The sequence below is a fragment of the Taeniopygia guttata genome, chromosome 1 (assembly GCF_048771995.1).
Source record: "Taeniopygia guttata chromosome 1, bTaeGut7.mat, whole genome shotgun sequence".
NCBI classification, from domain to species: Eukaryota; Metazoa; Chordata; class Aves; order Passeriformes; family Estrildidae; genus Taeniopygia; species Taeniopygia guttata.
The window spans coordinates 111,043,771-111,067,670 of NC_133024.1; the positions used below are offsets into that span (position 1 = coordinate 111,043,771).

Sequence of the window (23,900 nt, forward strand, 5' to 3'; positions counted from 1 at the left end):
AATTAGATAGATGGCAACTCCTCAGCCTAAATAATCTCAATTAGATAGAAGATGGCAAGTGCACAACCTGCTCTTCCCAAGCTTGGCTTTATCCAGTCCCAAACTGCCTGTGCCCTTGGGAATGCAGTGCAACAACTGGGAAGTGTCCTGGTTCCAGAGCACCATGATTTTCTCATACTCATGAAGCAAAAGCTTTTGGTTATTGACAGCAGCTGGAATAATAAATCGTGGAAAAGTGAAATTGCTAAAAAAAGTCAGCTGAAGACTTGAGTCTCATCTCATCAGTTCCAACAGGAGCAGAGCACAGTATTTCCTAGGACCTTGGCCTCGATCACAGCATGCAGGAAGGAACTGGCAGGTGTCAGAGTCCAGCACATCCCTCTGGCTGCCCTGGCTGGCTCCAGACCCTGGCAGGGTTATCAGAGACCCTGGCACAAGGTCAAAAACACCTGTGGCTTCGATTTTAGCCCATGGGAAAAACTGCCAACTTTGTGTGTATGAGGAATTACAAGCCACAAGGATTTGAGTAGTGTGGTAGGTGAATTAACACAGGGTGAAAAAGTAGAATTTTGGGGTTTTTAGAATGTAGTTCAGGGGGTCAAGATGAAGTGATTTGGGTGTGTCCTGGCCTTCTTCTCCTTCTTGTCCTCCATGTCTTGGTGTGATGGTGACACTTTTCTATTGGTTTAAGGTAGAGACACACTGTCTAACATAAATGGTTGATATTGGCACATTATTGTAAATATAGTATATGTAGTTTTTAGTATAAAATGTAAATGCTGCCCAAGGCGAGACACAGAATGCCATGGCTGACCTGCTGGACAGAGCTCAGCAGGTCAGAGAAAGAATGTTACAGCTAAAAGAAAATAAACAACCTTGAGAAGCTGATCCTGTGCATTCCAGACTCCTTCTTTGGCTGCACGGGCTGGGAAACGAGAACTTTTACACTCCTGGGGTCACCCCAACACACAGAGACATACAGACCCCGAGAGGCAGGTAGCTCTGGTTTTTCTGGATCATACTGTCAGTCAGTTCCAGGGGGGAAAAAGCGAGTCTGAAACAGGCAAAATGCCCTTTCTCAGTCACAGACATCTGGCACACAACAATGAAGGAATTGCTTAAATCCCACTGACTCCAACAGGAGCCAGCTGCCTCAATGAATGGAGTGTCTTATCCTCAGCCATTTATTGCTCTGTCCCGCTTGCTGCCTCTCTCTGAGAAGGGAATATGCACGAGGAGCCCGTCTGAATGCTGTTTGGGAGCATTCCCAAATGCTCCTCTGTGGAAAGGGGAGATCTGGCTTCTCCTGCTCTCATTTTCAGAGAGTTCCCAGAGTCTGGACTCCACACTGTGGTGGTAGGGGGGGGTTTATTGAAGTAGAAGGTAAAAAAGGATAGATTCAGTAGATTTTTCTCTCTTGTTTGATTTAGCTCAGAGATCATCCTTCTGTGTAATCATGCCAAGGTCAGCTCTGTTGTTGACTGCAGTGGCCACCCTCTCCCCCCCTGCAGGTAGAGGAGGATCCAAATTACATGACAAAACAAGAACAGCAGATTCCTTCAGAATGCACAATTGCAAAAATAAAGATTTTATTTGTAAAGCATCTTCAAGAAAATTGTTTAAAATACCACTTTTTTTTTCCCCCAAAGACATTAAATACATTTTGCATGAACAGTCCCAGGATTGTTCAAGCCTGCTGTACATGGTCTCTATTTAACACTATTTACAACATCAGAAAGGTTTACTGACAATGAGGATTTGCTATTCAAAGCAGATCCCTCAAAAATGAAATAAAAGAGTGTTAATATAGAGAGAGCACTCATTTTTATTTTTAACAGAGCTCTCTGGAGAACTTGTATTTACTGACAGAATAAGTTGTTGAGTGACTACTCAGTGAGTAGAACACCAGAGCTAGCTATATTTAAAAACCACATAATATAAATTTAACAAATACTAATCGCTCTCCTCCCCCCAGTGAGGTGCCTGTGACTCCACACCCCAGATCTCAATCAGGATAGACAAGTTGACCCTAGATGGAAGGAAAAGGCATACAATACCCTGTTTCATAGGTCCCTGCGACTAAAAATAATATTCCAGACAGGATCCTCAGCAGGGCTGTCCCAGGAGCTGTGTTTTAGCACAGGGAAGGGGGGATGAGAAGAATGAAGGCTGGCTGCACATGGAGCAGAGCAGAGCTGCTTGTGCACCTCCACACTGCTGGTCCTGCAGCTCTGGCACCAATGTACTCTAATCTGTGCCAAATAACCACAACCTAATCCCCAAAATCCAGTGGTGTGAGGCAGGGCCTCAACATCATGGGATGCTCAGTGCCTCAACAGGAATTCCAAACATAGGCAGACTGACAAAATGCACAGATACAGGGAGAGCTGGTTTGAAATGAAACCCAGAAATCCTGCTGGGAATATGTACAGCAGTAAACTGCCCCTTTGTCGTCTGTTCAGCACATTCCAAGCAGGAAAAACTGCACCACAGTAGGGACAGAATGTAACTTCACCAGGACTGCGGTGAAGAGTGGTGGGAAAAGGTAAAGGTCATTTCTTCTAATTGCTCTAAAAGCAATTAGAAGAAATCTGAAGCAAAGTCTGCTCCAATGCCGCAGGAGTTGATTCCATTTTACTGGACTTGACTTTGGGATTATCAAGAGCAGGACAAAAGTGCACTATATGGCACATCCTTGCTCAGCTAACCATTTCTGATAGGCAAAAATAGGTGAGTGAAGTACTTTTGGCTCAAATTAACCTATTTTTTTCCTTTCCCATCTCTGAGAATATGCTGTGAAAGCACAGCTGTATTTAGCATGCTGTACATTTGACACATAGAAGCAGTTATTTCTTCATAGCCCAGCAATTAAAGAAACCTTGAATTCAGAAGCCTCCTAATCAAGTTTCTGTGCACCAGACTTTAGCAAGTCCACACAACTGAGATGTATCCCATTTTTATCCAAATTCCTAATCAAGATGTAACACTAATTACCCTGGGCTCATTCTGCAGTCACAGGAAAGAAAAAGGCACATATATATAATTTTATACAGTGATAAAAGTCTTGGGGGAGGTGAATCACCCTTGAGCAAGTGCACAAAACTCAGCAGGATGACTCTGGGCTCAGCTGAGCATTCAGGTGGTCTGCACAACTACCAGGCACAGTCACCCTGTTTTCAGTGTCACCTAAACACAGTATTGAGTAGTTTGGGTCTTGTCTCTCTAGATTTTCAGGGTTAAGAGTCATTGCAGTACCTATAGGGGATAGGCTGAAGAGAAGTTTCTCTGTTTCTCACTCTACCATGTGTACAATGTGGAAAAATCCATACCTGTTTAAAGGAAGATTCATGAGGTGTTGTTAGAAGCTGAGGAATTTGGCAATGGACATTGGGAAGGAAAGGGTGGAATTATCCTAAGTTATTATACACAATTAACATAGAATTATACAATAAATATATTAATTTTCTGCCTCGTCCAAAATATTTAAGTGAAACCGATGGTTTATCTTATAAGTGCTTGTAGACAAACATTCCGATGAGTCCTGAGGATTCAACCAAATATTTACCTGATCTTCTGACATGGATGTAAAACACTACTGCCAGGAGAATCAGCACTAATGCAACTCCAAGTAAAACTCCAAGGACAATCACTGCTACTCTCCAGGAGGAGCAGTTGTCAGTTGATGACTGAAAAGACAGAGCTGGAAATTTAAAGCACATTTGAGGAATGTTAGCTTGAAACAGCAAAAAAAGTGGGTGTAAGAAATCCTGCAGCCCTATGTGACAGCTGTGTTTTACTGCTTGGCAGCTTTGAAACTTTTCAATAACATTGAAAATATTTTTGTGTGTGGTGAAGATTTGTTAACTGGAAATCTTTTCTGAGGGTCTTTGTGATCTCTTGGTGACACCCATAACAGCTGCTCTGAGGATTTGGTGGATGGAATGGTGTAACTCGAGAGTCTTTAGATCCTTTAGTGTGAAGAGAACTCATCCTTTGAGTCTGGAAATGGGTATGTGTAATGACTCTTTAAAATAGGTCCATAATCTGTATTAAATCACTATATGTTGAGTGAATGTTTAAATAGATTACGTGAACTATCTGAATCTCTTTAAAGAGAGAAGTTAATTTATCCATCTTAATTTAACAGCAGTGGATCTGACACTTTAATCCCCACACCATTACAGAAAAGATGTATCACTTACTTTGCACTTCACTTTGGCTCCCAAACTTGCTCTTTAGCACGTTTCTCAGGTGGGTCTGTATAGCATCCACATCCATGGCTTCTTCTTTTGGCAGCAGAAAGAGAAAATCAACAATCACACTGCCAGATCTGAACCCCAGCACAAAAATGTCGGAGTGGTTATTCCCCAGTTTAGTGTTCATTTCTGCAACAACCTGTGTGAGGTGAAATTGATATTTATTCCACTGGTCAGTCAGCTGAGGCAGAGCAGGAACACACACATCAGGATATTACATTTTCCTCACTTGTTACTCTTTCAAGGTAATTGCTTTGGGATGACAAATAAAAACACTTATGGAAAGAGGATTCCGGAACGATGCATTGTCTGTGATTGAAAATGTGAAATCTGAGTTTGACTTCCGAAGCTCCAATCTGTTTAGCTAGTTATCAATGAATAATGCATTAAAACAAGTTGTCCTCCTCCACCAACCCATATGGGACCTCGACTGTACAAAATTTGGAATCTACAAAGAATCTGCAAAATTTGGAATCTACAAAGAATCTACAAAATTTGGAATCTACAAAGAATCTACAATATTTCTAAAGTTATGTTCAGTGTCCCCTAACTTTTTTTAACATGTGCAACTAAACTTCAAGCGTGGTCCTGCATGCACTACCAGCATAAAACTTCATATGAGAGGTTTAAAACTTACTTTTGTTGCCAGATTTTCAAAGCCATGGCATTACAGAATACCATTGCAAAGAGAGACAAGGGTGTGATTTGCCTCTCAATCATTCTGGCATAAACCAAGTGTATTCCTATGGCATCAATCAAAATCAAATCAATTACACTGATATCTCCTAAAGTAGAGCCTTGCTTAGTGCTTTCATATGGATATAAAGCAAGAGCAAGCAGAGCCCTTTTTTAAGTAAGACTGGTTGAAATGTTTTTGTCAGGACTGATCTTTTCAGAAAATTAGGTGTTTGATTCAACCCACTAAGAGAAGCTATCTTCTCCCTGTGGATAAATATGGTATTTTGCCTGAAAAATCCAAAAGATTACTATTTTTCATAGATGATAACAAACCTTGTTCTGAGTCACTGCTCAGTTATCCACCTCCACCTTTTCTATGGAATAAACCCTCACCCCAAACTTTACATCCCTTTAAGTTCTTTGGCCAGAGGATCCAAAAATTATTTTCTTTTCCTCACCTCGATGAGCAGTCTAGCTAGGAAACCTGACTTATGCAGGCAAAATTGTAACACTTCAAAGCTACAACTGCAGAGTGGTAGTACAGTGGAATATAAAAAAAATAGTTCAATGTTCAAATTGGGGAAAAAAATCCAGTTGATACAGAGAAATTGTCTATATTTTCAATCATATTAGTACAGCCTCTCTTTGATTTTGCCATTTTCTTGAAGAAAAGCTGACGCTTTGCATGAGGTAAAAGCTTATTAAAAGCCAGTAAAGGAACTCCTGCTGCGTTCAGTCAGGTTGGAGGAAACCTTTTACATCCACCAAAATAAATTTTCTATCCATGAAGTGGAGATGTTAGCAGTCATAAGACAAGGTTACCTCCGGGTTGGCGTGGTGAGAACAAATTAATTACTGCTTTTGGAATCTGTGGATTTTCTTAGCTAAAGGGTATGATCATCGCACTAAAAATAGCTGTGTTAGTTATTTAAAGTAGTCTACCCCAATCCCACAGTAGATTTACCTTTCCAGCAGGTTTATATGCATCAGGATTCCTGAGAGGCGTCAAAATTATTAGTTTTTTTTTTAACATGCTGCTAAAGACAGTTGAGTGACAGACTGATGCTTCTGCCTGTCAGCATTACTAGCTCAAAGCTTCCACTTTCTCTCCTCATTTTCCCCCTGAGATGGACCCCTTGATACTTTGTCCAGTCCTGCAGCCACTTCCATGAGGTGAATTGCCAATAATCTGGATTTACAGTACACATTTGCAAAGTTTTCATGTTTCCAAATCTGTGTTGAAATGCTGGTTTTGAGTAACATCCTTTTTTTGTCTCCACGGGCATCAGTTTAGTGAAGTGGAAGAAAATAAACAGAACGGGATGTTCCTTACAAAAATAGAATTTTAAAGTGCCTTTCACTAAGTAACTTATATTTGAGGATGGCTTAGGGAATATAGCCCTCCTCACAGGACAACAAGCTCTCTGTCCTTGGCAGATTTTGTTCTTCTTATACTGTTTTTAATTTTTCACCTGTCAGAGTCCTGATTTAACAATGAATGTAGGAGACTAAAGCTGCTAATCACAAACCTTTCTGCAGTTCATTCATTGACAAAAAGATTGCATCAACTTACTTTTGCTTTGAAACTTTCAGACATTGCCATGTAGTCTTTACTCTCAGAGTCATAAAGTGTACTATTGAATATCTCATTTTTTAACCAAACTCTGCAGGCAAATGCTTGGTTATCTGGAAAAAATTTAAAAAAAGGAGAAACAATTAAGTGAATCCCAGGATTGCCTCCACAATTCATCTTTGGACTTTAATATCTCATGTATTTATAATATGAATTGATAAAAAAAAAATTTTAAAAGTGTATCATATGTGTCTAATGCAGTGGCTTTGGAACCTTCAGAGCTGAATCTCTCCAAGTTTGTCAGCCATCACAATTTACACGACTTGTTCACCATTCCTGTATTATTTAGGGTACATCCCACTCCCTTATTCCACAGCCACTCTCCCATTGATTCCAGCAGAAGTAACACCAGTCTGTTAGACTCTGCAAGGCTCTGAGTGAGTTTAAATCCTCCTGAGGAGGCGGATGAGCCCTGAGCCAAAAGAAGAGAGCTTTACATAGAAAAGTCCAGACTAAAATAGAGCTGGAAGCTGACACTGAAGTTTGATGGAGGCAGCTTCTTCACCAAAGAAGTGTGAACTTCGGATGCTGTGTGAACTGACAAAATAAAGCAGATGGCAAAATACTCTTGGGAGATACTATATTGTGAAATAATACCCCGTGGTTATGGATAAACAAATGTTAAGGTTCTATAAACTTACTGGAGCATACAATGCCTTTTAAGTCAGAACAGCCAGTACTTTGTGTAAAACACAACTCAGTTCTTTCTAAGCAGGAACCAGAATCTGCAAAATAAATGTAAAAATCAAGATAATTATTTCTGTGCATGCATTATTAATGCTAATAAGAAAGTTATGGAATAGGTGAAAATCTTTAATATGGCCAAGGAGTCACCTAAGCAGTAATTCCTTTGGCCTAGGGAGAACTTAGAATTGCAAATTATAAAATTGGAGCACATCAAAAGAGAGGCAGGTGGTGGGTGGGTAGGTGGTATTTGAGAACTCACTGAAATAGCATTGAGAACTCTGATTTCTTATGACAGCTAAAGATATAGGTTGTGCTATTACAGGCTTGCTCAAGTCAGGTAAGCTAGACGGAGTTTTCAGAAGTAAAAGTCATCTGCAATTTATTTTGGAAAAAGATATGCATCATGGAGTCTCAAAACTTCAGTATGATTGTGTGGACTTGCTGATCTGAATTATTTATGAAGGGTCAAAACCCATTAAAGGCTGGTATAGCAGGTTTTATGTGGTTAGCTCATTGGATTATATCTGTAGTTCTCATAGAATTGAACATAATCTTTAATTTCACATGAAATATGGATCACTTGGTTTTATTGCTCTTTTTAATTAGCTTACAAACAATTTTCTGGTAAGGCAGATGGCTCCAGACTGCAATAGGAAACAATTTTTTATTTTCCTTGAATAGAGAAAGTAATAAATGAAAGCCAATGACTGAAGAATTGGATGACTTCAATGGAAATAATGATAATAATTCCTTGGCTTTGTGGTCCTAAAGACTAAGAGAGGCTAAGTCCATCAGAAGGAACCCCACAGTCCACTGCCAAAATAATGGCCCTAGAAAAGTTTTGAGAAAAATCAGGCAATCCATTAGAGAGCTCAAAAAAGGATTGCAACAGGGACATTTCTCTTTTAGAGGTCAAGAAACGCAGGAAGAAAGCAACAATTGCCAAAAGTCAAGGAGAAATCTTGATTTAGAGGGATACTATGTGTCATTTTCCTTCAGAATCAGTTTCAGCACAGAGACATAATTAAACTGTTTGCCTTAATGTCTATAACCTAGGATGGAATTTAAAAGGTAATATTGACAATTAAGGACTGCCTGCATTCACAAGAGCATGTAGAACCTAAACTTCACATTACCAGAATATTTTCTGGTAAATTTGCAACCAAAATATCCCGATTTCTGTACAGAATTATCTGGCTCAATAATACAACACGATCAGAAATTTTACAAGCAAGCTCTTACACTTGCAAATTCCTGTTTAATTCAAGCAGTCCCATCCAAATAAGGGGCTCAGTCAAATAAATAAAAAATAACTTGCAGGACTAAGAGTATGTGAGATCAAATCCAGATCATATGGCAATAAGATACTGTGAGTTTATATTAATTAAAAAGAGATGCCAGGGTGATGGAGGAAGTACCTGTCCAGACAGTGACTGAAGCAGGATTTTTCTCAGCACAAGATGACACTGCCACAGAAATGGTGTACTTCTGGCCAGGAAGCAGGTTTTTAAACACAGCTTCTGTCTCATTTGTAGTTATTGCATGAATCTCCTTTCCATCACCCTTGACAGAGATGTAGAAGCTGCCGGTGCTGCTGCTGGTCCAGTTGAGCTGTATTTCTTCTGCAGTCACCTTCTGAACATTGATGGACACTGGCACTGCAAAGTGTGAAAGTTTCATGCAGCTGAGAGCAGCTCATTTCACTTCTGCAATTCTACACATTTATTATTGAAAGAAAAAAATACTAATGAAACCAATATAAACTCTTGTGTGGTTTTTCGGAGCTGATTTCAGTTTTCCACCTCATTCTCCCGAAAGAGCAGAAGAGAACCATTTGCTCAACAGACAGAAACCATACATTAATGTACTTTGTTTGATGGCTCCAAAACACAAGTGGATGACACTCTGCTTGCTCCTAGCCTTTGTAACTGCAGGCAAAGTGTGGTAAATGGTCAGAATTGCACAATGTTGCTTTTAGATAATAGGGAATTGATGAGGCTGGTTGAGAAAAACATGAGCGTTCTGATGTGAACTGACATTTGACTCATCCTGATATCCTCAGAGGATGGATTTTTAAAATACCACCAGTAAAACCTAAATTCAGAGCAGTAGAGAGGCATTTATTAAATGTGCTTCATAATAGGGTTAAGAAAAATCACCTATCATAGTGATCTATCCCTGCAAGCAGGCACCCAGTGAACATTTACTGGGTCCAAGAGAGCTTTACCAAGGTGTAGAAACTGCCTTGATTGGTATTTGCATAATTATGCATTTTTGTGATTTTATTAGGCTTCCCTTTCTGAAATTATATCCAGGACCTTGCACTTGACCTCACCTGGACTGTGTGAGGTTCACGGGGGCCACCTTGGAAGCATGTCCAGGTCCCTCTGGATGTCATCCCTTCCCTCCACAGTGTCAACTGCACCACACAGTGTGGTGGCATCAGCAAATCTGCTGAGGGTGGCTTCAATCTTGCTTTCAGTGTCACCCACAAGGACCTGAACAGTGCCAGTCCCAGGACTAACCCCTGAGGAACCACTGGCCACTGTCCTTGGCCACAGAGCCATTGCCACACACCAAGTTGTACCTTATTGTGTGTGCACCATACTGCACTCCATGAACCCTGTGACTCCAGATCAGGGATGGATTAACCCCTTGGACTAATAGATCTTGAAGAATTCTTATATGCTCTAAAAATGGAAGTCATAATGCCTTTGTTTTTCAGGTGCAGAGTACAGAAAGGCTGCAATTCTCCTCTTTTCCATCCTTGCTTTACTGTTTTATCCATTGAAAAATGATGAAAGGTTCATTACTGCATATTCTTTGAATATGGACAAGATAGTCCTTTGACAAAAAAAAAAATTTAAAGATACACTAGAAAATAATTAGTATTGAAACTAACAAGAATTGGGTTAGCAAAAAAAAAAAAAAAAAATTTCAACTGGGTTCTCCCAATGGAGGAACTGTCTCTAGTATTCTGTGAAAGGAAATTTCAAGATCAAAAGCAACAAAACCAATAAAAACCAATAAAAACCAATAAAAACCAATAAAAACCAATAAAAACCAATAAAAACCAATAAAACCCAATAGAAACCAATAGAAACCAATAGAACTTCCTATTGTCATAACTTGGCCTATGCAGCATAACCACATAGCATTTTACCTTTGTGGCACTGCCTAACACAAGGTGTGTCATTTCAAAAGCAAATCTGGACAGGAGGCTGCAGCTTTTCAGAAAATAGATCGATGCAGGGATTCATATTCCTGGATGAAACCCCCATCATTAAAAAGACATTGTAAAAAGCTCAAATTCCGAACAAAAATAACAATAATGTAATAAAATTATACTCAATTCTTCCAAAATTAGAGCAAAATAAATTTAGTATCATGTGTTAAAATACTCACAGCAAGTCCCAGGATTAACAGATGTCGACATACTAAGGTTGGTCGTGGATGGGGTTGCCAGGGATGTGGAAGGGAGGAAGTGGGAGGTGTTGGCAGTGGGCTCAGTTGTTCTGATCTCCTGGTTTGTGGTGGAGCTCTCCCCTTCTCCAGGAGGAGTCGTGGCACCGCTGCCTGCAGAGGCCGTGGCCATGGAGGGCAAGGGGCTCCCCGTGGGAGGCGAGGTGGCCGTCCCCAGCTCCGTGGGCTGTGGCAGGGCTGGGGAGCTGTGTCCAGCTGCTGGTGTCTCCATGCTGCTGCCTGGTGAGGATGAATGGCTGGGTGCACTGGTTTCTGAGGCAGAAGCCACTGGGTTGGTGCTGGCTGTGCTGGCAGCTGGGCTGGGTGTCACCTCCTCTGCTGTCACAGCGTCCAACACCGTGTCTGTATGCCCGGCAGTGGAGACCAGCAGGGATGTGGATGGGTGGGATGTGGTGGCCAGGGGTGCCCCAGTGGTGCTGCTTTGCTGTGGGTTGAGAGGCACAGCTGAGGAGCCCTCGGGAGAGGAGGAAGAGGAGGAGGAGGAGGAGGAAGAGTGGCTCGTCACTGCTGAGCTGAAGAACAGGGGGGAAGCAGTGCCACTCTCTGGGCCAGTGGTGGTGCCAGTTCCTATTGTTGGGAATGCTGAGCTCACTGCCCCACTCCTAGGAGATGCCCCCAGTGAGGCCCCTCCTGACATTATTGCTGTGGCTGGACCGTCCGTCGTCCCTTCTCCATCCATCACCTTCGTCACGGACACCGGGGATGTGGAAGGGAGGGAATGGGAGGTGTCAGCAGTGGGATGAGTTGTTCTGTCCCCCAGGTCCGTGGTGGAGCTCTTCCCTTCTCCAGGAGGAGTCATGGCACCGCTGCCTGCAGAGGCCGTGGCCGTGGAGGGCGAGGGGCTCCCCGTGGGATGCGAGGTGGCCATCCCCACTGCCATGGGCTGTGGCCGGGCTGTGGAGCTGTGTCCAGGTGCTGGTGTCTCCATTCTGCTGCCCAGAGTGGATGAAGACATGGCTTTGCTGGTACCTGAGGCAGGATTCGTGCCAGAGGTGGAAGTCACAGGGCTGGGGGTGGCTGGGCTCTGTGTCGTGGCCCCTGCTGTCCCAGGGCCATCTGAGCCCTTTGAAGTTGTGTTGCTGCTGTTTGTGCTCCTCAAGACACGTAGGTGGCTCCCAGTGGCTGCAGTCATTGTGTCTCTCCCCTCTAATGCCATTAGGGTACCTGTCAGAATTTCAGAAATGTGGATTATGGATTGTTGCCCTGTAATTCTGTGAAGTGCTTTAATAGTCTACCAAGTGTAAGTGTGTTCTTGTGTGAAAAATTCACTCAATGTTCTCGTCTTCATTGTTATTCCTTTCCTTCCTCATTTCCACTTTCATGTTCTTTGCTGTACCACAAAATCTCTGTTACTTCCTTTTCCACTTGCATAAATTTGAGGAGATCTTACCAATTTCCTGGTAATACTTTTTTTTTCAGTATAATGTAGAGATTTATATTACATTTCTATTCCTTGTCTACTTTTTTTCCCTTCATTTCTCTCTGTACTTTTTTTCTCATAAATATTATTTTATTTAGAGGAAGGAAAGGGTTTAGTGGTGGATTCATCAGTGTTAGGTTTAAGGTTGGACTCAATCCTAAAGAACTTTTTCATCCTAAATGATTCTATGGTCCTATGATTGCTCTAAAGTAAAATTCCCAGAGAATTAACAGGAAAATTAAAAATTAGCAGAATTAATTTTTTCAGCCCAATTTTCTCCTTACCGGTTTATGCATATTTTATTGTTTCAATTTCTTTACTTTGCAAGGTATTTATTTCTTTCCTAGTTATTTTCTGTCAGGCAGGAGAGAACAATTTTTCTGAGGATATCTTTCAGTTGATGTTCTAAATCTTATTAATCTTGGGTGAAAATTTATTACCTTCCTGTGTTTATCTCTATTTCTAATTATAAATAAATTGTAACTCCTGTAGTTCCCAAGTGTGAAGGTGTCAACATTTCTAACACTCTCAAAGTTTCTTTAAAAGGAAAATCAAAACCTTTTCCCCTTGTGATTAAATAGTCAGGCTAATTTGGGCTTATTTAATTTACTTGATCTGGTAAGTCAAATTTAATTTTGAGGAGTGGCTTTGTTCCTGTTAAAAACCCAGACATATCCTTCTGCCTTATTGCAATTTTACTCCTTAGAACACTGATTTATTATCCTGGATCTTTGGGTTTGGCTGAATGAATTTTAGAGGATTCTCAGGGTATGCTGGAGCAGCTCTATCAAATTCTTAAGGACCACATTAATTAACTGCTTTTGGCTCTATTCACCTGTAAAATCAAGGTGGCATTTTCATATCGTTTTAATGTCAACATAGAAACTTGTAATGTTACAATTTATGTTTTTCAAAACTCTTCCTACAGACTGATATCTTTTTTACACCCAATTACAGATTGAATTGTAAGATCCTGTGCTTGTATCTCCCAGATTTTTAACAGCAGGTATTGATCAGTCAAGAAAATTGTGTTCATCTGCACTGAATGACATGAAACCAGACATTAAGAATAAAATAATGCAGCCTTCTGAATTTCTAGATTTTTTTTTAAATCTCTTGCAGTGCAGTGAGAACATAGCGAAGTTAATACAGCCTAATCCATGCTTTTTTTTTTTTTCCTAGAAAGTCTTTCAGAGGAGAAAAATTGGCAAAATGCATCATTCATAACTAAGCCTTGGGGTAAAAAAAGTTATAAAATCTGGTCAGACACTGTACGTTTGATCTTTCAGATGAGTTTTCTGAATACTTTGCTCTCATTCTTTTACCTACTTACAGCTTTGTATCCCTACTAAAATACCTGCTGAAATCCAATGCCTTCAAGCTAAAAAAAAAAACAAACAAAAAACCAAAAAAACCAAAACCCACAACCCTGTAAATATTGCATGCTATTGGATTTATATTTCTTTTTAGCAGCCCCCCTTCCTTGATTATGATTTCGAATGTTTCTTAATGATATCCCCTATATAATAATCAAATTAATTTCTACTTACAGAGGAGAACAGAGAGGAGGAAATGCCAGAGGCAATTCTGAGAGCCCATGTTGAGTGTTCCCCTCCTTGCAGTGCTGGTCCCGTGTGTGAGAGTGGCATTTTGAATGGAACACTTTGGGAATTTAAAGAGGGGCGAGGCTGCAAGTGTCACCTCCCAGTCTCTGCCAGTCCCTCACGCACACTGGGACCGCTGCCAACGTCACAAAAATCTCACACCTGACCTGTCCTGCAATAAATCCCAACGTTTTCTGTTCAAGCATGCTTGTTTTTCCTTCATGGAGCAAGGTCTGGGTGCGACCCAAAGGTGAGTCAAAGGCAGGAAGAATTTAGTGAGCAGTGTAACACATCTGAAGACCCCTTTTGTTCAGGGTATTCAATAACTAAAATATTTTAACTACCTTGGGTCTGGGCAATGCAAGACTAAGATTCAGAACTGAGGAGCCTTGGGTCTGAAAGTCTTGCCCTAATCAATAGATCCACCTTTTTTTCCCCCTTCATATTTTCCTCTATTATTAATTATTTGGGAGTAAATGTTTAAATATTCTGTTCTAACTTGCGTGTTTATTGTATTTGAACAAAAAATTGCTAGAAATTCACTAAACAGATGCCAGTCACTGCTTCTGCAATACTGTAAAGAGACTGGAGTGGTTGTAAATCTCCATTATTTCACTTCTTCGAAGCAGGTGGAAAATACTGGATGACCAGGCTTGTCATTCTTAGCTGAAATTTTTCCCCATTTAGCTGAGTTTGTCCCCATTTTCTTTAGCAGGTAAACTGCTCCTAACTATAGGCAGCTGCTGGTCACCAAATCTGGGTCACAACTTTAACTCAGTGATGTCAAACCTGCCTCTATGTGCCTGGGGCTCATCAGTGATTTAAATATTTACATTTTGTCATCTTTTGAATTCCCTACCCTGCCTGAGGTTTATACTGCTAAAAGTCTTCATTAAATCATTTCCAGTGAGATTTTTTTTTTCCAGCTACGCTATGTGAGAGGAATGCTGTCCTGAGTAGGGTGGGATGGGGTGGAGTGGGGCAGAGTAACGCCTGAAGAGGGAAGAACATTATTTACCTAATTCTTTTTCAGGTTTTTTTGTTTGGTTTTTTTTTTTTTTTTTTTGGACTTGCAAGACTTGGCACATCTATAACTGCAGATTTTGCTTTGGCAGCCTCTTTCTAAAATTGGTTTCATTTTGGTTTTACTCTGACAGGGAAGTAAGACAAAAATATTCCTTGAAATGAGCTTAAGGGTATTGTTTTCTGGTGTGAGGCAGAAATTTCAGCTTTGTGCCTTGTTTGAAGTAGAAACTCCTGACTCAGTCAGATCTTTTCTTAGCAATCAATTGTTTACAGATCTAACTGAAATTATTAAAGATTAAATACCAGCTATTTCCGCTTGCATAAATAATTGGAAATCACATTTTCCCTCTGCTTAGGAGGTCAATGTTGTCAGATTTCTCCCTTTTGGACTTCCATAAAACCAAACCCAGTCTCTAATTCTTGCTCATGGTATAAGAATTAGAGATTCTTATCTCCAATAAGGTAAGATTATATCACCATGGGGACTATGGTGGTGAAATTCCACACACCAGGGTAGTTTTTAACCCTCAGCTCCTTTCCTGACTTCTGCAGGTCCTACTCATATGCAAATAATCTTTAATGAGCTTGCAAACTGTGGAGTACAGGGTGGGAAATGCCACTCCCTACTGTCTTAACCAGGATTTTCTCTGAAACCACATCCATGGAAACTTGGCTGCAAAGTCTATTAAGTCAAATTCCGAGTATCTTAGAAGCACCACTGGTTTTTAGTAACACTTAACTTGTATGAAGTTTCTTATGACCCTAAAGAAGAAACCAAGCTCAGATTTTGAAGCATAAACCCATTCTTCCTAACATACAGCAAATGACATATTGCATTAAAATAAACCCCAAAACTATTTTTTAATTTTTTTCTCCAGGAAATAGAGACAGCAGAGGGGCTGGATGTTGCATTAGAGCCTGTCACCAGGGCTGAGGTTGAGATAAGCTCCTCTGTTAGGCAGCCTCAATTCCACAGTTTCTCTTCTTTCACCTTGACCAAAGCCAAAACCAACTTTTAATTCAGCTTGTCATGTACTTTACACTAAAAGTTGCTTTCTGGTAAACACAGAACAAGTTTTGCCACATGCCTTACAGAGACTTTCCAGTATGAAACTGGTGACCCTTCTCAAATATTTTAAGTTCCTTGTGACTCATCTTACCAACCTTTAAACTCTAATTCTTACATTAATTTTTAAAAGATGCTGAAGAAACTCAGGTTTCGCCTAGAGCTGGAAGGTGAAGATACACAAGGAAATAACAAGATTAAATGACTTGTAGATCAAATGCAAAAAGCTTTGTCATTCCTTTGGAGTGATAAAAGACTCAGGACTTTGAAAAAACACCTCTCTTTAAATACAAATTTCCATCTTTTTAAAAACACCTTGTTAAAAGGATGTGTTTACCGAGGGTTTAACTTCCCAAAACAAAGAAGGATGAAGCTAAAAGAAATACAGAGGGCTGCTGAATTGATGAAGACAATATCTTTTATTAAATCAAAGAACACAATGTGGAGAAAACCAAAATTCTCGTGGGTTACTAAGCCCCTCAGCCAACTTGAATTAGAAGCAGCAAATGTTGGGGAGAAGTGCTAGTGACAGCTGAAAAATAAACAACCCATCCTGAGGCATTCGGTTTTCTAATTTTCCCTCCTGACAGCCATCCCAAGCACTTCCAGACTCTTACTTGTCATTTTGAAAGTCAGAAATGGAATTTCTTGTGGAAATCACAATTTGGGGGAAGTAGATAGTGCTGCTTTTACCCCTTTTTATCCTGCAGTAGTACCAAACTTACATGTCCAAGAACTTCCAAAAACGTGTCAGTACTGTCAGTGAGGATGTGCATTGGTCTGTGGGTGTTAGGAGTGAAGGAAAAATGAGGTTTTTAGGTAAGAACTGTGTTTCCCATGTGCGTAAAAATGTCTGTAAGTTCACATACCTGTCACTGGTAAAAATCAAAATGTGTTTCATCATTATAAACCAAACCAAAAATTTATCATTTGTGCTAGAAAAACACAAACAGGGCTCTGTAGCCAGCTTGTTCCCATAAGGAAATGCTGGTGAATGAAACAGCGTTATTATTATTATTATTATTATTATTTTTATTATTATTATTATGCATATTGTTCCCTAGAAGCAGAATGTACCTGCACAAGTGTGGTCACAAAGTGTGGTCACAATATGGATTTCAGACTTTCAAACCTCCCCTGCCTTCTACAATCACTCAAGATAATTATTACTGTCATTGTTGTTGTTGTAATTTTCTTTATTTTCATTATTAGCATTATTATTGATGTTATGATTTTAATATTAGCTGTGTGTCAGTGACATTTCCAGCTGCCATTCTGCATTATTTACGACCACATTTGTGTAAGGAGTGCCCTACCACTGAATTTGCTCTTCAGTTCCTTAGTGTGTGATTCCAGAGGGCTCAGCCCCCCTCAGCTGCATTATTCAGAGGAAACAACTGGGTTTGTTTCTGTATCAGCCTATTAACTCAGAACTGTAGGTTTTTATTTTATGTTTACTTGCTCATCAATCATAAATCACAATATTCTCCCATGACTAAACTGCTTCCAGAAAAGCTACTTTTTGTAACTTCAGTGCTGGAGTGAATGTGGGGTGTTTTTTTTCATCAACTTTCTTATTTCCTACTGATTTGTGTGTGATTTGGTGTTATTTGAAACAGCACAGATATGATAAATCTCAAAAGCCCCAAGACATTTAAAATGTTTGGCTTTAAATGTACACTTAAAATTTACAAGTCATGAGGGTTTAAAATGTTACAGGGTAAAAGAAATATTTCTGAGAAGCATTAAAATGTAATCAGATATAAGGAAATCAGATGGTAATGGCACTGGGTATTCAAAGAGTATAAATTGCCTTGGCCTGAGACCTAAACAACACATCCTGTTCCAACAGTGTCCCTTCTCCCACATCAACCACACTGAAGACCCTAAAATATGATCCAAAGCTCAGCCCAACCAGGCTAGGGAAAGTCATTATTTTTTCTTAGGGAGAAAAAAAAAAATTAAGGACATAAAAAGGAAAGAAACAAGAGACAAAGGTACCTCTATTTGCCTCCTGGATTTAGGGAATTTGGAGTTCATGCTGAGATACTTTTTAATGCATTATAAACTATTGATGTTTCCAGTTGGCAAAGCTGAGTTCCTCTTGTGGTGCTGAGCTACAAAGGTGATGAGTGGGCCCTGAGTAGCTCTGCCTAAATGAAACCTACATTTTCCTTCCCAACCTTGCACTGGATTATCCTGAAAAGAGCAAGTGGAAGAGAAATCAAATACAAAACATCAGGACAAAATAGAACAGATAAAGAATCAGAGATGCAGCTGAAACAAATCAATGCCTACAGGTCACAGCGTAGCTTGGAATCCCTGGGGCTTCCAAAAGATGGATTTGTCAAAATGCTCTGGAAATAAGGATAGCAAAAACAGGGAGAAGGTTTCTGTGCAGGAGAGGAGTTTGGAAGGGAGGAGGTGTGTTCTGCATTTGGGCAGAGCACAGCACCAAAAGCACAGCACCATCAGAGGATGCTGCTGCCTCACCCAGCAGCGCTGCACAGACACAGCTCAGAAAGGAGCAGCCAAGGTGGCTCCAGAACCAGAATTAGAAAAATTCTGATGATTTGGATCTTTGCTAATGACACCCTGCTCTTTCTGGGACTGTGTTTCTTTACTTCTTTCTTCTCTGCTGTGCTTTATAATTTGTTTGCTCTACCAGGGAATAAAACTGTGTAGTCCCCATAATTCTGGAAAGGAAAATGAAGAGAAAATGACTGCAGAGAAGAAATTTCCAGCTTTCTATAAAGCAGCATCCCCAGCACAACATCTGCTTCAGGAACAACATTCAAATACCCCACTGTCAGAGAACAAATGCCCACTTTAATCACGAACCACAGGTGAAAATAAAGAAATTACCTCTGGGTTCCAGGGTAGGATTCAAGAGCACTGAGCCAGGGAATGTTGTGAACAGTAACAGTGCAACTTCAATAACCCAACTCTGATGCTCTGTATCCACCCCTGTGATCAATTATTTTGCTTCACCTATAGATATTGGAACAAAGAATTCATTCAATAAGCACCTTTTTTTGCCACAAGTGTTTCAGGATGTTTTTAAGAAGGATATTTTATAAATCACTTTTTCCCCTTCCCAGCCTTGGTCCATAGAATTGAGCCACAAAATTTTGAAAATTATTTGGGATCAGCATTAACAAAAGTAGCAGTGGGTGTGAGAGCCATAGGAATCACTGGGGTATTTCAAGACTCTGAACTTTAACCTCAAGACTCAAAATGTCACCACTCTCCAAAGAGCTGCAAGGTGCTCTGAAAAAAAGATTTTCAGTCTGAAGGAAAGTTTTGGTTGCATTAAGGCTGAACAGTCTGGTTTTGACTCTTATCTGAATTTAAACACTTTGATTTCCCAACTCTGTGAAATGGCAATGTTGTCCAAAATATACAATTATAAAGGCAAAATAAAACTTATTTGGCAGTATTTTGGGAATAAGTGTTGTGATAAGTTTTCCATGATAATTCCAGTGAAAACAATCTACTTCTCAGGGAGATTTTCTTTTCATGTAAACAGGTTTTGTTTTTTAAATAGTCTGTTCTCTCAGGGGAAAAAAAACCCTGTAGTTAAAGACTTTTCAATGGAGCAACTTTTTTGCCAATGACTCCTCTATGTTGATAATTTTCTTTTATATGCTTTAGGTAATGATTGTGCAAGAAAACCTTGCTCCATCTTAGGCTGACTTATTTCATACATACCTACACCCTTTTCGTAGTAAATCATTACTTTTGCTACAACACCATGCAAAAAAATACCACCACAGCCAGGATCAGGATTCCAGACTTCCACCACCTTTTTCAAATTGTTGAGGTTTCACCAAAAAAAAAGAAAAGGAAAAAGGAAAAAGGAAAAAGGAAAAAGGAAAAGGAAAAGGAAAAGGAAAAGGAAAAGGAAAAGGAAAAGGAAAAGGAAAAGGAAAAGGAAAAGGAAAAGGAAAAGGAAAAGGAAAAGGAAAAGGAAAAGGAAAATGGAAAAGGAAAATGGAAAAGGAGGGAAAAAGGAAAAGGAAAATGGAAAAAAAGGGAAAAATTCTAGAAATGGGAAGTGAAAAAGAAAAGGAGGTGCCAAAACATCACCCTCAACACAAATATCACTAAATAGGAGCTATGGACCTCTCATGGCCCCAAGGCCAGAGACAAAAATTGGCTAAAATTACACTGCTGAGAGCTCATCTCTCTAAAGCAGGTTTGTGCTGGGAGAACCTGGGTTAAGAGTTAAGCACTGTGAGAGATAAAAGGTTCAGTGCATCAATTCTCTCCCTGGCCCACACTTTTTTAGAAGCATAGATGTCACTGGGAGAATGTGTTACCTCTTTTTATTCAGAGAAGGCATTTGTGAAAGATTTTCCCTGTTTTGTTGTTGTTTGGGTGGGGGGTTTTTTAGGAGTTTTTTGGGGTTGTTTTTTTGGGGGGGGTTGTTTGTTTGGTTGGTTGGTTTTTGTTTGTTTGTGTTTGTTTGTTTGGTTTGGTTTGGTTTGGTTTGTTTTGGGTTTGGTTTGGTTTGGTTTGGTTTGGTTTGGTTTGGTTTGGTTTGGTTTGGTTTTTTTTGCAAGGAAAGGCTCCAATCATACATTTTTCATTGCCTCAGTGACAGGTGCGAGATCTAAAGGATTCAGGACCAGAATTAGAAGATGAGGCCAAAGAGAATGTGCTGAGGGTATGTGGGGGAACCTCTTTTGGCTGAGGTGGCTGAATGTTGATCATTAATTGGTTGCTGTGCTAAATATGTGATTTTCTTCCAAGAATCCACTCCAAACGTTTGAGTTAATACTTGGTGCAGCAGCCAAGTATTCCATGTTTGAGCAGCCTTGGAATCCAGTCTGGGTTGGACCCCTCTGCACAAATAGCAGGAGGGAAGAGGAGCTGCTCCCTGCTGAACATCCAGGCAGAGGGGCTGACCCTGGAATTCTGAGTAGCTCAGCCTGCAGAGGAACACACAGGCAGTTAGTTCCAATTTTGTTTCACTAGGTCGATTTTTCTTCCCCAAAGAATTAAGACTTTTGCTCACTAGCAGTAATGCACTGACAACTTGTTTTTCTAGACAGGTGTGCCTTCTGTAGAATCATCCCAGCAAATATCTGGGATTTATCCTCAAACACATTAAACCCCACTATTTATCATTAGAAACAGTAAATAAATGAAGGCATGAATCAGGTAAATGACAACATAATGAACATCTTTAAAGCAGTGAGCTAAAATAAATATGAGATAATAGGTGACTCATGTAACTACACAAATATAAATATTGTATCCATTAGAACACACATTACCCTGAAGGTGTGCACAACACAGTGTCACAGGATGATTTATTTTGGGAGGGATCTCAAGGATCATCTCCTTCCAAACCCCAGGGAACCTCCCAGCACAAGGTTGCTCAGAGCCCCATCCAGCCTGGATATAGAGTTACAGAAATTTCTGTCTCTAAAATACCAGCCTGACTCTCCCACTCTTTGCCTATCCTCAACACCACAACAGAAAGTCAGTGCCAATTACTGCAATTAGTGACAAAGTTAACACCATGTGTATGTGGATTATTGAATGCTTCTAGCTGCTTTTTTTCTCACAATAAAAAACAACCTCAACCTTTGTGCACTTAAAAAAAAAAAAAAAAAAGAATTAATTACCTGTAATGAGTGCTCAGTATACCAGGCATGGCATGTCACAATCATTTTTTGTGCTCCAAAGCCTCACAAAAAATGTCCCTGCACAACACAGGTGTGGGAACAGGAATTTGGTGACATTTGTGAACAAGGTACAGAGAGTTTAAACAGCCTTGTTTGCAACCAGACCATAAGTTTGTGAAAGGTGTTTCAGCCTGAGATGATTTTGAATTTCCCTGTGATGATGCTCTGGGGCAGCTCAAAGACTTCCAGCTCCTTTCTAGGTTAATCCCACTGCCAGGTGGGCTCAGCTCCCTGCTCCTGTTCCAGCTGATTTCTGAGAAACCATTTTGCAAGTCAGATATGAAAACAACAAGGGCTTAGCTGGAATGCAAATTATTCTTCTGGGGCCTGCCAGCATTAATGGGAGGAGGATGGGACCCATAATCTTGTTTGGTTTCTTTTCAGGACTAAAGATAATGGAAGGCTCTGTTTCCCTGTCTTACTGTCTTCCTTCTAGGGCTCCAGCAGGAGATCAGTGAATAAGACTTGTCCTCTGCTGTTATTTCTTTGTTTCAGTTCCTTAGAATGCTCTTTCCTTTCCTCACTTTAATCTGGTCTGGTTTGCTCTCCTGAGGGGTATTAATTCAATAATTTTCTATGCTAGACTCTGGCATTGGAGACTTTCTCCTCCACCAGCGTGATCTGTCCCTGCTTTCAAAACAAACATAAGAATCTGGCACATTTATCTAGCCAGAATATACCCAGAAACAATTAAGCTAACGATCCTTCTCTACAGCACCAGTTCTTTAAATGAATCACCACAAAACCATCCTTCAAATTGCTGTATGAGCCCTGCAAAGGAAAGGTGGGTGAGCAAGTGAGAACTGGGGCAGTGGAGGGGCAGCACCAATTTCTGCTCCCTGTGAACGGTGCCAGGGCTCAAGGGATGGCATGAGGTGGTGTCAGGAGAGGTTTAGGTTGGATTTTAGGAAAAGATTCTTCCTCTAGAGGGTGGTTGGGCACTGCACAGGCTGGCCAGGGAATGGGCACAGCCCCAAGGCTGCCAGAGCTCCAGGAGTTTGGACAACATTCCCAGACACAGGGTGAGATTTTTGGGGTGTCTGTGCAGGGCCAGGGGTTGGACTCTGATCTTTGTGGGTTCCTTTCAAATCAGGATATTCTGTGAGTCTGTATTTCAAATATAGAGTGCATAGGATAAGAAGAGGATCTATGATCACTAGCGAATAAAACAATATTAAAATAATTTAAAATATCCTTTCAAGTACTCCAAGATTGTGTTGACATTGGCAGCCACTTGATTTCAGTGCCTAAGGATTATGAAACAACCTTAAAGTTTGCATCTCTACAGCAGCTGCCATTTGAAGATTCCAGAATATTCTGGAAATATGATTTGGCTATATTTCACAATTCATCAGGGTTTCACTAAGATAAATTTCCATTGTTTTATTAACAGAGAAATTCAGCAGTTGGATATCTGGCTGAAGCACTTCCACAAAGATTTCCTGAAAACTATGGATACCACTCCTTCAAGACTAAAAATCTGCCCACATCTGGCACAGAAAGCTTTCAGGTGAATTAGTGCAGCAGGTCAGTTGGTACCACAGGAGGTGAAGAACTGGTGTGTGTTACTTTGGGGTTTTTTTTTAAATTTAAAAGTTCTTATAAAAGGTCCTATACCTTTTAATATTTACATATTTCCACTGAATTTTCTCACACACATGTTCATGTAAATAATGATTGTTTTGCATTCTTTTTTGTGGGTGGGGAGAACTGATGGACTGTTGGTTTGAGCAGTGTGGTTGGAGTGGTGGCAGTTTCACCCTCCAATCCACTGTTATTTTTGCTATTGTATATGTAGTGGAGTCAGAAAATAAAGTTGACTTTTAAAAGTTCTTTTTCTTTCCTTTTACATCTAGCCTGCTTCTGTGAGTTATTTCGTGCCACAGTGCAACAGGTGTGTGGAAACCTTAAGCACTTGGAAAACTTTCTATTTCCCTGAAGAAAGCTTAAAACCCAAATAAATGCATGTGATTGAACAACATGAGGATATGTATTCTATTTATTTACTTTTATGAAAGCAATGTAAGCTGTGGAGAGACGTAGAAATGGAGAAGCTTTTAGGACTGTAAATGTATTTCCTTAAGAAAAGAAGAAATGGTTACCCACTGCTAAGTGGATTACTTTGAGATACACTGCCCATGTGCACATTTATTGCTCATTCTCCACCATGTGTCTCTCTGGTCAACAGAGAGGGTGAATGGACACCAGTGTGCAAAATAAGATGGGTGTGGAGGGTGGTGAGTGCTCCTCTGTGTGGAACATAAGGGGAGGTGGGTGCAGAAGGCACTGAAATGAAAAATCAATGCTTGAGGGCCTCATGACGTATGTGTCCTTACAGATAGAGGAAATAT

The 23,900-nt window shown here is 40.3% G+C and overlaps 1 protein-coding gene and 1 long non-coding RNA gene across 4 annotated transcripts; one reads left to right on the forward strand and one right to left on the reverse strand.

Annotated features, from left to right (window-relative positions):
* Window positions 1–1,354: 1,354 nt before the first annotated feature.
* On the reverse strand, window positions 1,355–13,815 carry LOC115497349 (uncharacterized). Of its 2 annotated transcripts, none has more exons than XM_072935571.1 (8): window positions 13,708–13,815; window positions 10,660–11,901; window positions 8,673–8,912; window positions 7,209–7,292; window positions 6,508–6,620; window positions 4,203–4,395; window positions 3,566–3,700; window positions 1,355–1,505 (listed from the first exon to the last, which is right to left on the reverse strand). In XM_072935571.1, the coding sequence occupies exons 1-8, from the start codon at window positions 13,754–13,756 to the stop codon at window positions 1,432–1,434; spliced, it is 2,130 nt and encodes a 709-aa protein (XP_072791672.1). In that variant the 5' UTR covers window positions 13,757–13,815; the 3' UTR covers window positions 1,355–1,431. The 2 variants fall into 2 exon arrangements, with proteins under 2 accessions (XP_072791672.1, XP_030141435.4); XM_030285575.4 differs by lacking the exon at window positions 1,355–1,505 and adding an exon at window positions 1,573–3,329.
* Window positions 13,816–13,820: 5 nt separating this feature from the next.
* LOC140685067 (uncharacterized) lies at window positions 13,821–23,529 on the forward strand. Of its 2 annotated transcripts, XR_012058249.1 has the most exons (4): window positions 13,821–14,011; window positions 20,454–20,522; window positions 22,943–23,107; window positions 23,406–23,529. It is a non-coding gene; the product is annotated as an uncharacterized lncRNA (long non-coding RNA). The 2 variants fall into 2 exon arrangements; XR_012058248.1 differs by lacking the exon at window positions 23,406–23,529 and having other exon boundaries at window positions 22,943–23,381.
* The last annotated feature ends 371 nt before the right edge of the window (window positions 23,530–23,900 follow it).